The sequence below is a fragment of the Atheta coriaria genome, unplaced genomic scaffold (assembly GCF_025399875.1).
Source record: "Atheta coriaria isolate IRGN ID8LTWV9N9 unplaced genomic scaffold, Caltech_Dcor_3.1 hic_scaffold_6_pilon, whole genome shotgun sequence".
Lineage (NCBI taxonomy): Eukaryota > Metazoa > Arthropoda > Insecta > Coleoptera > Staphylinidae > Dalotia > Dalotia coriaria.
In genome coordinates this window covers 6,515,026-6,531,925 of record NW_027045448.1, presented here as the reverse complement: position 1 = coordinate 6,531,925, position 16,900 = coordinate 6,515,026, and the positions used below count along the sequence as shown (strand labels likewise).

Genomic DNA, 16,900 nt, shown 5'->3' with positions numbered 1-16,900 from the left:
TAAAATTTGTACAATAAATTACTAGTTTCCTATATTTACCTGACAATGGTGTCTTTGGCCTCTTCGGAAATGGGAACTTCAGCCGGAAATATAAGTGTCTCGCGCCAATTCATCACTTTCCTATAAGTATCTTGTGGATTCTCAGAGCAAAAGGGCGGATAGCCGATGAGCATCTCATACATGATGACCCCCAGCGACCACCAGTCGCAAGCTGCACCATATCCCGTCTGTAGAAACACCTCCGGCGCAATATAGTCTGGAGTACCGACCGTACTATACGCCAGTGCTCTTCGGTTCTTTTTCCAGCTCTCTGCACGTCGTTTACTATCCATTGGACTTGATGTTATTACTGAAAATAGCAAAAGATTTTTAAATTGTGCACATTTTACTCCAGATTGAGATAATCAGAGAAAGGAAAAGAATTTAAATTGAAGAAGTTTCATATCGCTAAACTTACTAAAATCCGATGGCTTCGCCTGACTAAGATCCCTGTAAAAGTCCGTTCGATGCGACTTCTTCAACCCGGTACACAACCCAAAGTCGCTTAGTTTAAGGTGTCCCTTCGCATCCAGCAGCAGATTGTCCGGTTTGATATCGCGATGAATAAAACCGAGCTTGTGTATCGAGTCGATGGCGAGCGCCGTCTCAGCGATATAAAACTGCGTGCACTCCTCGGAGAGCGTGTCCTTCTTCATCAGCAGCGTCATCATGTCGCCGCCAGGCAGAAACTCCATGATCAGATAGAGATTGATCGGATCCTGGAAACTATAATACATTTTCACCACCCATTGGTGGTCGGCCTCGACGAGGATATCACGTTCGGCGCGCACGTGCGCCACCTGCTCCTTCTCCAGCATGTCTGCCTTGCGCAGGATTTTCATCGCATACACATGACCAGTGTCCTTCTTCTGCACCAGTCGCACCTCGCCGAAAGCGCCCCGGCCAATCACTTTCAGCGGCTCAAAGTCTTCAACTCCAAGCCGCGATCGCTTCAGCCGCAGGAACTCCGTCTCCTTTTGCGCGTGCTGCGCCCGCTTTTCATGGCGCTGCTCCTCCGACAGGCTTTCATCTTTTAGTGTTTCTTCTAATTTCGCTAACCTGCAACGACGTCGAGTCAAAAAGTTAAGCAATGATGCTTGCTATATAAGCGAAAAGTTTACAAACCTTTGTTTCCGCTCGACGTGCTGCGTTATTAGATTACTATAGTAATTCTCTAATGTGACTTTTGCTTTGGTAGCTTTGTCCAGGGTGTGGACGCTGAAACGGATTGTGTTCTCCGTGGCAGTCATGTCCAAAACCCCTGCAAACAGGAAAACAATTCGTTACAAACAAATTTGCTACGAAGGAGAAAAAAGCGCAGCGTAATTTATTGCCATACGCAAAAACAAAGTCATCGTAAAACTTCAAAGCCAGAAAGAGTTGTATATTTATGCAACATTTACGAGTCACAAGGCGTTATATTGCAACTTTCGATTTGAGAAGCACAGAGCGTCGTTTTTTCTGTGTATGTAATTTGAGAAAATTACCGATTGACGTCGAACGACTTCGAGCTGGAGAGCAAACTAATCAAGAACGCACGACCGTCACGCGAGATGAATATTTCGTTTCTAATCGAGCTGCGACTCGAGCAACGAGCGTTTGTCGTGCGCGGTAATAAATTTTATTTCTATTGCAAAATTAAAGAAACCTCCCGAAAAAGAAATATAATTACCTGCCAGTCACGTTTTTCTACAAATTGGTTTATTATCTGCACCAACAAATACGACTTCACTTTCGTACAGAAACCGACGGATTTACAGCAGCATTATGTCGCGAGCATTTTTTGTTTGTTTACTCGATCCACTTACAAGTGTCGCAGCAATCCGGAAGCTAAGCCCAGTGTGACAATAAAACAAATTTTCGCGGTTTTTGCGCTGGAAGAGGAAAGAAACGGAAGCGTTCACCGCACGTAGCGCAGGATTGTGTCAAACTGCGCGCCTTGAAGCGCTTGTTTGGACGAAAAGTGTGCATGCGGTTAGATCATCGGCCCGTGTCCGAATATATTTTCATTATACGCAGTGCCGCGTTGCGCATTGTGCGTAATTTTACGCGAGATGTGTTCGCCGAAGAGTGAATAGCCACAAAAAAAAAACACGGCTCGAAACAGCTGCTGTTTCCAAATTTCAAAAAATCTAATGACCAGCGTGCAAATAATCGTGGTGAAACATAAATCAACCGTTTGTTATACTTTGCTCTACTGCGCATGCGTAAAATACTCAAACAACTGGCATCACAAAGTTTAAGGCACTAAACTCGTCGCTTCTAATCGTTTGATATGTATTATTACCATCAATGAATCATAAAATAATTATACGTTGGTAGAATACGTGCGTATTATAAAACAAAGATCAAAATTACCATTTTACAATTAACATTTCGTTATTGTTGTAATACTTATTTATAAATCTAAGCAACATTTTAAGCCAACTAAAATCAACATTAATTGACGTCAATTTTACGATCCTCGCAAATATACATCCAGATTCGTTGCGTTTTTCAAACCAAAACATTCTCAATTTATATTATACATTTATTATCTTGCATAACAAATTAAACAATGAATATAAAGAATGGCTGAGACAGCAAGGAAGCAAAACCACACAATTATATTCCCCGCGTATTTTTTGCGTTGACTTCACGAATTTATTATTTAGTAACCGAGTCTTGCTCCAGATTCATTGTGTAAATTGTGTAACATCGAATAACACAGTTTTGAATACAAATACAAGATGGCCGACATTAGCAAACAACATCGATCGGCAATCATTTTTAATAATGCGTTGCGTTTTCACGGTCATGTCGTCATGCCGCATGACATATTGATCAGAAAACAACAAAAAAAACTATCTCCGGTCGTGTTAAAAGGAGACGCAAAGCCTTGAATAATCACAACTTTTTACAATTTTTTCTTCTAGTTACAATGTTTCGATTGTTTGCACCGTGCGTGATATAACGCGATTTAAATCAGCTGTCGCTCAGCGCAGCCTACGAACCTATTTTAATTCGAATCGGCAAGCAGCGAGCAAATGTAAATTATTGTAATTCTAATGACAAATTAAATGCCGGCCAGCGTTTGCGGAATTAAGGCTTTGCGTTTAATTAAAATTGAGCCCACGCGCCAGCGCAACCGCAAACATCCCGCCTTTGATTGCGAACAATCACAGATTGAATTATCAGATTTGGGCAAACGATAGTCATGTTTTAATAACAGCAAGCATGCGGATATTTTTATCTAAAACAAAAAGAATGACCCAGTTTCAAGTTTTAACTGTTCTTTGTTAATTATTGGTTAAATCAATAATTTAATTCGAAACAATTCGCTACACATTAATTTTATCAACTAAAACGTGACTCAGTGGACTGCAAAATGTAATACACACTGTACGTAGACAATAATTATATTTATCGCTTTAATCGCTAATAATTAATAACTGTAAACACTAAAAAGTACCCCGGAAGAATAATATATAAATAATAACATATAATTCATTAATCAGGAACCAATATAAGTAAATAATGCAAACCCTTTCTTTTCTATCAAATTTTTTGTTAAACGTGCGAAATTTTGACTTTCTCTGTATTTATATCGACAGTCCACAACGTATCAAATTCACACCTTTCTCTGCAGCGCACCGATAAATAAATGCAACAAAAACATTAAAATTTTGCACGCTGCGTTCACCTAGAAATTTCCATCTATTAAAACCTACCATTCTTAGACAAAAATCAACAATTCGATGGAATGCACCAACGCGCACGCATAAAAAATGGAAATAAACTAAGCAGAATGTTTCACCCGATATGCAATATTATATTACCACACGCGAGCAAACTTCTTTTTAACATTTACTCCGATTCCGATACGATGCGCAAATCGAAAACGCGATGAATATGAATGAAATCTTCGCGCATGTCGAAACCCCAGTCTTAATTGCAAAACGAACACAATAATTTACATTTATAAAAATGCAAATAATACTTATTAAATTCCTAGTGTTCAACGGACCCGCCATGTTTCGATCCAAATACCTACATCAACAATAAATTACACTATAAGCAACACATAATGTTAATTCATGTGAAAACAAGCCGTAAAACATCAAATTTCCAAACTTCTATTTCTTAATTCAATTGAATTGCGCTTTTAATTTTATCGTTTTTCTTCAGTCTCATAAAATCAGCAAGAAAACAGCAATGACTACAATTTGGATAATCATGAGAAGGAAGAAAACGCCGCGAGACTCACAAGATTAGCAAATTAACTTTCTTCTTGCCAAGACTTCACCGTTCATGTCGTCAAATTGCTAATTTAGCGTTAATTTCGAGCGCATTTCGTTGCGATTAAGAAATTACATTTTTCATCGTTAGACTGAGTTTCACAGAGTTAATTGAAGATTTGAGATCGAAGTGGGATAATTTTTTATTGGATAACTTTTCCTCGCACAAGTTTCTCCTTCACTAAAGTCAATTTTCTGCAAAAAACTATATTGATTTTGATGTTAAACATGTAATAATCAGTAAATCACTTCCTGGTTGTGCAATTTTGAAAAAGAACACAGTTGTCTCCAAGAGAAAACTTGTTTGACCAACAATGTAATAGTAATCATAGAAAAACCTGTTTGTGCATAATTTGCAAATCACTTAGAATATTATGCAGCATGCGCGTTTTTATATCTCTGCATAATTCAATCAAGTACCGAGTAAATTTAATGTTTTCCTGTGCAAACAACAGCTGTTTTATAATCGCCGATTTCGGCAGATTTCAATGACCATCCTCGTAGCTCTTCTGTTTACCCAGCTCGTTTCCCCCTCGATCGTCGCGTGATGGCGCATTTCAAAAGTTTCCGAGCAATTCGTTTGCGGCATATAATGACGGCGTAAATTGATACCAACGAGCAATTACGCGGCATCGTGGTGGTGCGGAGCATCTCAGGCATCATTCACTCTCGATATTCGATATATATTGAGCCATAAAATTACAATAATGATCGGTCGGGGCCAGCCTCCAAAAAGCGCGCACGCCACACGCACCATTACAATGCGGTATTAATTACAACATTGGTTATGATTTATATTGCCTACTCACATTATATTACAACATTCAAACAATTCAGAATCAAACACGTTTGCCATCCAAGTTATAAAAATTGCGTTAAATTTTTTGGCACAATTTCTTGCAGCGTAAAAAGTTTTCTCGAAAAAGCGCACTGCAGGTTTGCGGTCGTGCTTCCTTCGAAACTGATCTATGTATATATAAATCTAAACTGTGGGAACCGAGCGCTGGAAACACAGCCCAAAACTTGAGCACTGAATACAGACAACGCGACTCTGAAAGGGCGACGCGGAAAAGTTCAAGGACTACGCAGCGCGCGCTAGCGCTGAACGATGAACGATGAGGGGACAAGGTCTGTTTTCCACCAGTGCGCGCTCCACGTGACAGTCGAAAAACCCTGATTAATCAAAAATTACATTCAATGCCAGCGCTAAAGTGTAGCAAATGTCGAACAAAATCGACGATGCCTTAATTTTACTTCCATTTTTCTTCTTTGCTCAAAACCCGTTTTAGACTTTGATCATTACTTCCGGAAGTGAATTTTTAAAATACGCCGCGTGTCAAAGAACGTGCCTATCAATGAGGGCACTTTGCCCATCGACCTCGCGCTAATTACATCATCACGTGACGCTGCCCTTTCTACGGACTTTACCACCTGCAGATTAGAAAACGCCACCGGCAGGATAACGCCTTTCATGTTGACGGCGACGGCGAGCTAACCTAGTTTTCAACCTTTGTTATCTCGCCAACCACAAACGAACACAAACCACAAAGAGACGGAATTTAATCAAGTCGAACATGTTTGTAATGTGTCAACTATACTAGAAAATCTAATCATTTAATAATATTATATACAATATTATTTTTCCACATAAAAGAAATACAGAAAATAAATTTAATTCCCTTATCTAATATTTTTGAAATCAAAATCTCTGCAACATGAGATCATCACACTGTAACAATTCACCGTCATGTCACCATGCGCAAACATAAAGCACGAAAAACACAAATAATTCAAACGCGCCTAGCACAAAAGCGATTTATGTCATTGAACTCTCGCGATTCAAATCGACTTTTGTCGTTAGTTAGCACACTCATCACACAGACGACAATCAACAAAAAGAGGAGGTAGTAGAGAGCGCGCTTTTCCGCGCCATGATTTTAACGTTTGTTTACACACACCAGGGGCGTAGCTACCGCCGTATTTGCCGTATCAATTATACGGGGCCCCTGGGCCACGGGGGCCCCCAAAGTGTGTAAGGAAAAACCTTTACCTCCATATAAGGGCCCCCAAAAAAATTTTATACGGGGCCCCGACAAGGCACGCTACGCCACTGACACACACATATGCACACATTCGACATGTCAATTTTGATGATTTGATCATTTTCAATTTGTCGACTTTTCAAAACTAACAAGCCGGCAGTTACGCAATCATCGCGCGCGCGTTATACCTCACGACACTTTTCTGCATATTCGCACTCGTGAATCTCACACGATATTCAAATGAGCAGCGTGAATAACGCCGTAATAATATTGCACGTTGCGCCATTACTGATATTATTTGCATTTTCAACTAATATTGAATTCAAGCAAAGAAATAAAAACAAGATTCAGAAGAGCGCTGTCTGAGAGTGTCGCAAGAGAATGGCATGTTTTTCTTTTTGTTTTTGATAACTCCAACTTTATAAATATTCATGCGAGCATTGTGCGAATTATGAATTGTGCGCATATCAATCAATCTCTTCTCGGCAACATTTTCATTGCGCGTTCGTACTTCGTACCTACTTGAGTCAGGACACAGGTACATGTTTAATGTATACTTAGCGTATAATTGCGTGCGCGCAGCGTGTTTGTGTGTGCCCTCATGATCTTTGCATCATTATTATTTATAACCAACTTTCACCGTGCAAAATAAACGCCAAACGTATAGACAAATAAATATTACACAGCCATAAGTGAAAAAAAGAGAATTTATAAATGAATATTCACATAAAATAAATAAATCAATTTTTGTGGTAAACACAAAGCTGTAGAAAGCGAATACCACAATGAATGTAATTAAATGAAATAAATTTAAATTTTTAAACACTAGGTATTTTATATTGGTACGCAGATCGATTGTTCACTTTTGATCAAATCAATTTGTATAAAAGACCTCGAGGGCGAAACAAATTGGCGCACCAAACGACATTTTCATACCGGTGTGCTCGATATTTATATCCCCGACGCAAGCGACAGCGACAATCCAATTTTCCCGTTTTGTATCTCTCGTCGCAATATACATGTACCGATTCCTTCCGTCAGCTTTTGTCGCTCACGCGTGTATGCATACAAAAAGTGCCAATCCAATCGAAACGTATCGCGTTCGCATGTTTCAATTATTTTTATGACAAAAACAAGTGCGCGCTCAAGCAAATTTTAATGCGTCGTCAATTATTCAGCAACAAAATTTGTAATCAGCCACAACGACATAAAAAAAAAACAACGATAAAACTTAATAAGCAAATGCTTAATCTAGTTTAATATCCGCTTGAACTACAACATTTAGCGCAAATGCAAAAAATAAATCAAAAATAAAAACCACTTACGTTTTGGTTTATGTAGGTATTGTGGATTGCATTGACACTCACCTAAAACAAAAAAATATATAAATTACTTTTTGATTCAGGAAGAAAACATCCGAAAACGAACAAATAATATAATTGGATTCAATCACAATGTCACATTTTGCTAGTTTACAGTTTTTAGGATGGCCCGGAGAGCAAAACGCGCGACTCGTACTTCATGGTAATTTATATTTGCGGCGCTTCTGCGGGGTCCTCTGTCGCTGCCGCCACCTCCACCCCACTTGGCACGCTTTCAACATTTCCAAACACACAGTCTCCGGTTACTCGCGCAATATTGATGTTTGCATCGGCGGCGAAGCGCCAAAAACCAGCGCCAAGCAAAGCCAAGAATCGCGATGGCCCTGAGAGTTGGATTCACGCGTTTGCGCTTCCGACTATTCCCTGGACTCAATCCTTTTTTGTCCACACATGCCAAATAGAAATTTCAACATTGAAAACGTAAAAATAACACCAAAATCACACAAAGAAGAAAAAATTGACCGCAGAGAGTAAATTTGATGATAAAATAAAAGAGTCATAATAAAATAATTAAATTAAAGCGTGAATCTAAATATTTAAATGAATACTGTGAGGTTATTGTCGCTGTCGTTGTGGCGTTGATATATGCGATGATTCGCGCATTCATTTCATGTCAATCAACTACTACTGGCCGACTCATCATCGTCGAAAAGTCAACGAGTCCTCTTTTATTTAGCGCTCGTTAATTTATACGTTATCGGCGGGCATTAATCTGAAGCGTGTGCTTGTGTTTGTTTTACTTTTTATTATTCCGAGCGTATTCCCCCGCAACAGATTATTATATATCGATTGTTCATATTAATATGCGCATCTGCTTAAAGCAAACCAAAACAAAAACCGCGATACCAAATGTACACAAACGAAATAATCAATACATTGGAATATATTGATTTGAAATTTATTCAAACACATTGTATATCCAACGTGTATGTCGTCAATGAATCGTTTTGACCTACAGACACTCATTCAAACGCTTAAATGTCGAATGACTCACGAATTTCGCGTGCGCTCACCAAAAGTACACTTCGGAAATTAGCAGATTTGTTGTTAAATCGAATTTACGCGTGAAATTTAAAACCAATGTTAATTTAACCAAAATTATATAGAAGTTATTTTTAGATTTATGTATACTATTCACCAGCTTGTATCCACGCATGAGATGCAAATAAAAAATGGTTTTACATCATCGTAAAATGTTTCAATTGTTAAAAAACCACTCAGCAAAAAGTGATTAAAAATGAATTAAACTATACAAGTACTAAAGTCTAAACAGTCTTAAAATTTCCATAAAATTATTACATAACTCGTAAATTTTCATTTTTCATGCGCATTCAGATCGAATCTGTGTGCAAATTAAATATTACACGAAATGGAATTCCTAAATCCGAAACTCTCTGAATATAAATAATTTTCGACAATCCTATATGCGCTCGGTGATATTTAGCAAAAGCCCAAAGAGCCGCAAAAGTCCTCCAGTCCCATTTTACGTATTTACATTCCCATTCGGCTGCTTAATGAATGAACAAGGGGACGAAGGATGCGAGGCAGTGGAGCGAATGAAACTGAATGAAATTGGAGCATCGACGAGGTGGAAAGTTTCGATGGGCTTATTATTTCTTCATCATCCGGATTTGTGGCCATGATTTCTCCGGGCTTACGTGTCTTTTCAATATTAAACGGTGAAACATGCCGGGATTAGAAAAGGATTTCAAGGATAATAGGGTTTATAGGTTTTAAAGAGTATAATAATTCACGCGGAATTTGCAAAAAAGAGAAGAAGCAAATTTCAACATTTGCAACGTGTGCGCACGCAGATAAATTTTCGTGATCAATTACACCACGAGCAGTTATCATTCTCAATGAATACTACCTGTCGAAAACCAATTTCACTCACTCAACTCAGCTCGGTTTCTTTTCAAACATATCATTCATCATCGTGCGCGAGCTTTGGAAAGTCGGAAATGATTACGATGTGCAAACATTAGAAGAAGAAGAAGGTGGCTGCCTAGAGGGCAAGCGTGAGTTTCGCACGAATTTCGTCTTCAACTCTGGCAAATTTGATACGCGACGCGAAAATAGACGCCGACACGAATCGAGTGTGAAAGTCGGCGGCGCACGGAAATCGGATGATATCGCGAATGAAATTGATGTAAACTCACAGCGCGCGCGCCGGATGATAAATGACGAAGATTTATTTTAAACGATAGATACCCAGAGGTACAAAAAATGATAAATTACGCTACAAATTGCAACGAAATAAAAAATTTAATAAGTAAATACCTATTTCGAAATTAAATTCGAAACCTCTTGTACGCTTCAATTCCAATTGTTACCCGGCGTGAGTGCGTTACGTCGTGCGCAAACAATCGCCAAACAAATTTGAAAATTTTTGAGAGCATTACATCCATTTACATAATGTTAGCCTTGCGTAATCGTTGCTAACCGACGCAAATTTGCACACTCTAATTAGTCTATTCGGTTAAAGTTGCAAACATGTTTCATTTAAATGTGAGACTAAATTATGCAAAATGTTAAAACATAATAACGAAGCAAAGAAAAAAAGATCGATAGATACTCATGTGCGCCCCGAGAGGGTTAGCATTGAAAATCACGACTGCGTGTTGGTGTAAATCAATTCCGGCGACCCGTCCTCGAATGTAGGTCAAGACTAAATCCCGGTGGCATAATTCGCGCGCTCGCTCGCGAAACGAGACGCGCTTCACCACCGTCTTCATTAAACTTTCCGCAAAACGACGCAAGACGTAATAAACCTTTATTTACACAATAATAAACTTCATTTGCATGCAAATGATGAAATTTAAATCAAATCATCTTCACACTTTACTGTGTTTCCATTAGAAACTTTTTTAAATAGAAATAATTACACGTTCAAGCAGTGTCGAAACGATGTCAAAACTATAAAAGTGATGCCTCGTGCGCTCAGTTCGGTTCCTTCTTCCTTGTTACAGAAATAAACAAACTGCACCGCACTGGTTACGATTCGTGTCCGACAACCACTCGCCCACTCACGCAACATTCATCACCCGAAATTTCCTATATGTGAGTGTGATTTCGGATGATTCCACGCGGTCGTTAATTAATCAGCAACAGAGGCACGTCTTTGTTTTGCAGCTATATAAATATTCTTAATTCTATTCCCCTATTATTGTGTTGCGTCAAGCGTGCGCGCAAGATTTATTATTAACTGCAAACGCTCGAATTCCCGACGAGTGTTTTGGCGAAGAACGCTTGGGCTCTCCCATCACGTTCCTAATAGGATATCACACCATCAAGGCGAACGATATCAGACATTGTATCCCTCGGTCCCGAAAGGTCGAGGGACGTTATTAATTTTCATTGATTAATTAATTGCAACGATCCCAGCGAGCGCGCGCGTTCAGCGAGTTAACCCTTTCACTCACAGTGCGATCACGATATTACTGATTAATTATTTAATTTAACCTATTGATTTCAAGACTCATGCGTTTGACACATACTAATATTCTGTTAATAAACTATCACATTCTTTCTACTTTTACTTTTCAATCAAAAGTAATAATTAATAACAATAATAATTTAGGAACAAAATTGAAAAGGTACAAAGATAAAATAAATATTTGATGTGAGTAAGGTCGTGTTATCAATCAGGTGACAAACATTTCCCACTAATTGAAACATAAAAACCAACACATGTGACAATAAAGTGTTATCGTCTATTCTTATCAAAAACTGAAGTATCTATTTCTATAATTGACAATCGAGTTAGGAATTTTCAATGACCTTGACTATTGAACCGATATAATTAACTGGGTAAAACACCTTATCGCAGCAGAAAAAAGCAGGATGTTATTTTAAGTAGTTTATCACTCAATTATCGTAATCATCATTATTTCCAATTGATGATTAATCATTCGCAAATTTGTACAGCTGTTCCTATCGCGAAATATGACGAAATAAAAGACGCACCTCTTTGGATTCAGACATCGTCCGCGTACATCATGTGCGTGCTCGCTGCTAACAGTAAAAATTAAGCAAAGTAGGCAAGCGACACGCGGCATACGGCATAATAAACCCATCAAGGAGCAGCATTGTTGCAAACGAAAACAATAGCACTAAAAAAAGTTGAAAAAAGCGCACAACAAAGTCACAAGCGTTACATAACTGTGCGCATGTGCGCAAAACGCATAAAAAATATTTACACAAATAAATAAAAGTTGAAACATTTAGTGAAAAGATGAAGAAATTTAATATTTAGTATACTAGTATGCAACAAGTTGTTTTAATAATAAAAAAAGAAAGAAAATTACCATGTTTTCGTTTCTTTTCGTCGATGGACGTTAAGAAAACTTTGCACGGATACCACATGATGATAATCCAAAATAATCCTCTGATTATAAACTTTTGTATACACTAATTCACTCAATTTTATACTTTTATACTTGTCAATCAACACTTTTAATATCAAAAACTCAACAATTCAAGGTACGCAAAATTCCACACGACCAATACGATTGTAAATGCACCAACAGTCCGCGCCACCAATGCCAGCCGTCATGTCGCACGGGAGTTGCACGGATGTGTGCTTGCGGTATGATTAATTACGTTGATTTATCACTAATCATCGCTGGCGACGACGACGACGACTGCGCGTCGCACATTATCGCACGCGGCTAAAACCGGCTATCGCGGCTAAATATCGCTACTTCGACGAATCATCAATAAAATGCAATGTCAAATAATTTACCCTCTTAATGGCACAAGTACATCACCATTACGCGCACTCAACACACACACACACACACAGAGGACAAACATCAGATAGTTTAAATAACCATTTCAACGTGCGCGCGCACATATTTATAATTTTGCATTATTAATAACCTCGTCAGATGATCATAAAATATCAATAATGCAACCGACTGACACGCACTCACTCGCTGACCGACAATCGATGAATGGAGGAGCCAAACAGTGTGATATTAACATTAATTTAGTGTCGTGTGCGTCGTTGGTCAAACGGTAATTACGCACCACGCGCAAAAAATAAATGCGACGGTGGGGAAGTCAACAAATAAATTACAACTAAAACTTTCTGTGCTGAATAATATCGATGCGGACGCGACGCTCGCGCACAGCGGAATAAAGTTATCATTTAAACGGTATTGATACACACATGTTACGAATCGCACACTGTCAACATCCATATCCGACGCGATAATAGAAGCGATTGAACGATAGCGTCAGTCGAGTGTCCCTACCTACGTAAAACTCTGTTTTCGTGCAACAAAACAACACCATCGATTGTTTGCATTAACACAAATTATTACCAATAGACGAGACAGAAAAAACCAACGATGAAAAACATGAACTTGATAAAATTACGCTGGTGACAAACAACTTGTAAACTAGTAAATTGATGGGGAGAGTTAATTAATTTCACATTTGTGTTCATGTGACACATAACAGGTGTGTGTGTATAGGTTATCATGATTAATAATAGAACACAAAATATAGTCACGTTGTCTTTGCATGATTCAAGATTTGGCATTCATCTTATCATAATCGCATGAGCGCGCCGCGACTATATCAACACGATATTATTTAGATAGGATAACAGGATAAACAATAAATCGATTAGGTTTAATCAAGTCATTGACACTTTAATACTCGATTGTACAGTTTATCTCGCAGGTTTCCCATGAATTTCCATCGATAGTGAATCGATTGCAATCAGAAACAGCACAGCTCTCGGCGTGTTTTTCACGATTCATTGCGCATTCAATTGCGAATCGTCTTGGCGCTCTTCGCCAACATAATCGACAAATGAAACAATTTCGCAATAGCCAATCGATCGTACATAATTTCGTGTGCATGTTCCAGTCTAACGGAAATTCGTTTACCAAGCGAACTATAGTTGCGCCAGCATTAGGTGATTATTGTTGTTGTAAATAGCAGATTGCTTGAAATTGAAATGGTTTTCTTGTAAAGTTTCGTTATAATCTTATTTAGTGTTTAATTATACATCAATCTATCTAAAAATACTTGTTGATGAGTCAAACAGAAAAATTAATTTAACACTTTGATGAATAAAATTTCATCACAATTAATTGCAGAATTTTATTAAAAAACAATTTTTGAAGAAATAATCATAGAATTACAAATAGTTTTCGCGTAATTATTCGAAAACTATTCGTGTCCGGAATCATGTAGGTGCAGCAATATTAAAAGTCCTACGAAATGCAAATGTATGATTTACAGCTGTAATTCAAAATGTTTAATTTGGATGCAAAACTAGAGCATATAGAGCAAAAATTACGGAGCATAAAATGCATCTTCCTTCGCGGTACCGCGGTTTGGTCACTTTGAAGTGACCAGAGACGAGCGGGTCGTAAATATTATTGCAATGCCCGGCGTGTGCACTGCACCGCACGCGTTTCAATGTATTTTTAGCGCTTCGCTTGACCGAAAATAAATTTAGAGACGACGAAAATATCGCGCTCGCGCAGGTTTGTTTTTCTTTCAAACATGCATCGCAATTGCACACAACAAGCAATAGACTAGACATAACTGCCTAGCAATACGTAAACATGAAATTAATAAAAATTTTGCCTACAAACACCCGCGGCAAACCAAGAAAAACCAATCAACTTTAAGAAACCAACTCATTTCACATATCTAGCGAGCGGTAAAGCTAAATACTCGCGGCAGCAAGACGCGAATAGCGGCGTATCGTGAATTTCGTATCTGGGTCAAAAGCGGTATTGGTCTTTGCCTAGCGTTTCCTAGTTCCTGCACACGCGGCGAGCACAATAAATACGAAAAATAATCTCATTTATTACCCGACTGACCATTACGCACATTACACTCACAGTAATATATTTTGTTAACTGACAAATGATACCTAATACCAATATAACTACTTAACAACTTCCTACATGAAATAATTACTTATGAAATGTTTTAATTAACTTGCAATTAACTTTGAGGAAGTAAAAGTAGACACAATGAAAGGGTTTTCTTGTCAACGTGTGATTAACGTCGAAAAGCGTGGAAAACCGGCCAACTGAGCCAACAAAACGCAGGAAAAATAAAACGTCTAATAGATACCGTCATTCGCTAGCATTGAGAGTGTGTCGCGATGGCCTTCTCATCCTGTGTTCGGATGAATCCAATGCTTTGTTTCGCACGCAGGAAGTTAAAGAAAAACCCGACTACATGAAATTCTACTCTAACGCAAGTAATTGATATTGACGCAAATGTGCTGCTTGCAAATAATATTTTTGGGTCAACATGTCAACGTATTTTAATAAATTTAGACAAAGAAAAAAGAGAAAAATTTGAAAAATGTACGCGCCGTAAATAAATAAAAATTGATTACATGCTTTATACATTTGTGAGCGCGCGTCCGTTAGCATTTCGAACGCGTTGGATTAAATTCGCAACATGTGACACGCCAAAGATTTAATTCGATTATCCCGGCCCCTCGACCACACAACACAACACCATGCCGCACCGAGAGAGCGCAGCATTTCTCTCCAGCCAATCCGACACAATTTCCCACACATATTTATGGCATATCTGCGCAAACAAAGAAACATAAATCGGACAGTTGAAAACCGCTTACCGCACAAAATGACATACAAACTGGATTACCCACATTACCTCAAATGCATCCATGCATTTTTTGATTTACACCGCCACCAGAGCGAGCGCCCAGCGGTGGTGGAAACACTCGGAAATTATTCAGGAATCGCGCGGCGTGCGTAATGAGCACCATTGAGAAAACGGTAGTTTCGTGCCAAACTAGTTCATCACACAACACACCAAACACTGTCAGCAGACACAAAAGAACAGCTAGTTCCTGCTTTTTCAACTTAATTTTATGTTGAATCAAAACTAATTCCGAACGAGAATGTGGACTTGTTAAGTAAATTGTAAACCAGACACATTTTGACACCTAATGACGACCGTAAAATAAATAATTAAGCCAGTTCATCAAAGTTTTATTCGCAGCGATAAAACGAATGAAAGAAACTCGTTTCCTGGTCAATAGACAAATAAATATAAATTTTTCAAACATTTTTCGAAATAAATTTATGTTATAACCGTGATAATATCAGCACTTAATTTAATGTTTGAGTATAAAATATAAATATTCATAACAGCTTCCTGGTATACCGTTAATTGCACCAGTGTCTTACATTTTGAGCCAACGAGAGCAAAAACTATAACGTTTACATTAGCACTTTTCAGTAAATCCCAACTGGTTAAAATATAGCGAATATCCTAGAGATTAATTATAATTTCACTTCGTAGAAACACAAATCAAACATAGTCTAGTTACGTATAGTGGCTATTATCAGACGTCTTTAAGCTAATAGTAATAATATTTAATGACGTCTGTCTTCTTAGAGATGCGCGTCGAGGGAATCGCACTTGTACATCGCGGTGCAGTGCGGCGCGCCACTCATTATAACAGTAAATAGCGTACGTAATAATGCACAAATAATTTATGCATTCCGGCGTGCAGCGCGCTTTCGAGTTCAAACAATTCACGAACGCATGACATGTGAAGTATGTCTTGCAATGGCGGGCGCGTAGCGCACGAGTAACGCCGCTTGTTAATTGATTCGTGTAATTTCTCCAAAGCATAAACTAATCACGTCATCACTATTCTACACAGCTACCTGAAAATATTTTTTATTTTAAATTCTATTTATGCGTTTTGGTCAAAATTTTATTTTTAAACTGCGTCCAATAATGTATCCGAGGTACAAACACATTTGACCTCAATGCATAATTCAAACCCTTTAATGGGCAGTTAGACGACATGCGTCTGGGACCACCTCACCACTTGCCTCAAGCTTGCTTTGCAGCTCAAAGAGAAAGGGAAAACGAAAACTAAAACTTTAATCAATTCCAATTGCCGACGGTCGCCGCGCTGCGTTATAAGGCAGCTTGGCTTCCGTGCCGCGTGGTACGCAATATTTTATTAAAACGTTGGCGCACCACTGACCTTGCCCACAAAACCATCATATGAAAGAAACACCCGCATCCGAAATCGATACATTCACAATACATGTAGGTATCTACGTGTAATCACACGTTAGCCTCCCACATGTGAAAACAAAACATCAGCACATCCACACGCGTATTTTAA

The 16,900-nt window shown here is 38.4% G+C and overlaps 1 protein-coding gene across 6 annotated transcripts in view; it reads right to left on the bottom strand.

Moving 5' to 3' along the window:
• LOC135794654 (serine/threonine-protein kinase tricornered) overlaps positions 1–16,900 on the bottom strand; it is a 40,013-nt gene that overhangs the window by 2,518 nt on the left and 20,595 nt on the right. For 3 of the 6 annotated variants that reach the window (XM_065305992.1, XM_065305995.1, XM_065305993.1), the window contains 4 exons: positions 7,684–7,725; positions 1,165–1,300; positions 458–1,098; positions 40–349 (listed from right to left, as the gene is read on the bottom strand). In XM_065305992.1, coding sequence (XP_065162064.1) covers positions 40–349; positions 458–1,098; positions 1,165–1,300; positions 7,684–7,725 — 1,129 coding nt within the window. The remainder of the gene's footprint in view (positions 1–39; positions 350–457; positions 1,099–1,164; positions 1,301–7,683; positions 7,726–16,900) is intronic. The other 3 variants (XM_065305997.1, XM_065305994.1, XM_065305996.1) reach the window with 1 other exon arrangement.